The sequence below is a fragment of the Austrofundulus limnaeus genome, unplaced genomic scaffold (assembly GCF_001266775.1).
Source record: "Austrofundulus limnaeus strain Quisiro unplaced genomic scaffold, Austrofundulus_limnaeus-1.0 Scaffold574, whole genome shotgun sequence".
Classification (NCBI taxonomy): domain Eukaryota; kingdom Metazoa; phylum Chordata; class Actinopteri; order Cyprinodontiformes; family Rivulidae; genus Austrofundulus; species Austrofundulus limnaeus.
In genome coordinates, this window is record NW_013952976.1 from 16,386 (window position 1) to 18,288 (window position 1,903).

Sequence of the window (1,903 nt, forward strand, 5' to 3'; positions counted from 1 at the left end):
ATGTGTAAAATGCCAGAATTCATATGATGCTGCTACAGCTGATATATATTTGTTGTCAAAATACCTTTTAGTACATATGTTGATAAAATAAAATGGACAGTCCAATGATCATTTTACTGATATGTATAAAAACTGCAAAGGTTGAAAAATCTTGAAGTCTGTATGAAATTGGAGGTAGTTTGAGGATTAAATTTTTTATGCTTTTTAAGATTAAAAAAAGGGGGGTCGTATTATACATGAAATCGTATTATACATGAATAAATACGGTAGTTGAATAGCCCTGGATAACGTTGTGTTATTTCTCATAATGCTTGTGTCTTCAGAATCAGCTCCACACATTCAATGATGTGTGCAACAACGAGTCCCTGGTGTCTGACACAGAAACGTAAGTTAGATGCCTATTTGTAAAAGAAGGTGCCTTTAATTCTATTTAAAGATCTAGTTAGCTAAATCTGTAGCAAGAATGTAAAAAAATATAGCCGACAAATTCCAGCTTTTTGTTTCCACCTTCTTCCTGCTGAGTTTTGTTTAATGTGTTTTACCTCACTGAGTATCTCAAAAATGCTTTCAGGTCCATAGCGAAGGAATTAGCTGACTGGCTGATCCAAAACAATGTAGTGGAGCACATTTTTGGACCAAATTTGCACATTGAGGTAAGAACTGTAGAATGAACTGACATTCCCAAAATATTGTATTTAGGTTTCATTACAATCAGTGACCTGTCTCCTCTGGTTACTTAAACAGTGAATCTGTATTTTTTCTTCTTGCTGCTTGTGTGTGTTTTGTAGATCATTAAACAGTGCCAAGTGATCCTGAACTTCTTGGCTGCAGAAGGCCGACTCAGCACACAGCATATTGACTGTATCTGGGCTGCAGCTCAGGTAAAGTGAAACAGCTGTTCAAATGACTGCAGACAGCTTCTCTAATGAATGCTCTTTTTACTGAGAAGAAACACGGAGTCACCTAAGCAATACATTACATTTCTGCTCTCAAAATGATAAAGCAGCAAAGCTGGGTTGCTTTTAACATTTATGTGGTTTCTCATCTCTATTAAACATTTTTAGACAAACAAGATTTCTTATTTTTACTCTTCCTGTGTGTTCTTAGTTGAAACATTGCAGCCGCTACATCCACGACCTTTTCCCTTCACTTATTAAAAACCTGGACCCAGTGCCTCTTCGCCATGTTCTAAACCTGGTGTCTAGCCTGCATCCAAGTGCCCACACTGAGCAGGTTTTGTAACAAATACAATTTCTGAACTTTACCGACCAGTTGTTAGTCTTTTCCTGTGGGATTTAAATACTATCCTTTGTTTTTTCTTAGACTTTATACCTGGCTTCCATGCTAATAAAGGCTCTGTGGAACAACGCCCTCGCAGCAAAGGCCCAGCTCTCCAAACAGAGCTCTTTTGCCTCTCTGCTGAATACAAACATCATGGGGAACAAGAAAGGTCAGCCTGGATTTTTCTCAGTGTGAAGCCTCTAGAAACAATTGTACAGTATTTTCTAAGGATTTGCAGAACCTCATTTTTAGCATGTGCGCTAAGATATTTAAATATATTTTGGCGCCTTGCCTACTGATGGTGGTCAGTGGTGCTGGTGCATGGCAGCCCTGCCTCTGTCAGTGTGCCCCAGGGCAGCTGTGACTGGAGCTTACCTCCATCAGTGTGTGAATGTGTGTGCGCATGGGTGAATGTCTGAAAGCGTATAGCACCTTGGGGTCCAAGTGGACTTGATAAGGCACTATATAAGTTCAAGCCATTTACCAAATATATAGTAAATACTATAAAACTAAATATTTATAGAACAAATGACAAGAAAAATGGAAAAATATGAAATATGAAAAAAATTAGACTGTTTAGGTACCAACTGATAGTCTAAAGCAGAGGTCTTCAACCCTGTGC

At 38.3% G+C, this 1,903-nt stretch overlaps 1 protein-coding gene across 1 annotated transcript in view; it reads left to right on the forward strand.

The window, feature by feature from the left end:
- Nucleotides 1-1,903, forward strand: part of usp34 (ubiquitin specific peptidase 34) — a gene marked incomplete in the record, with an annotated part of 159,254 nt that overhangs the window by 16,085 nt on the left and 141,266 nt on the right. Inside the window, 5 exon segments of the mRNA XM_014026634.1 lie at nucleotides 324-385; nucleotides 572-653; nucleotides 789-881; nucleotides 1,108-1,233; nucleotides 1,324-1,450. Coding sequence (XP_013882088.1) covers nucleotides 324-385; nucleotides 572-653; nucleotides 789-881; nucleotides 1,108-1,233; nucleotides 1,324-1,450 — 490 coding nt within the window.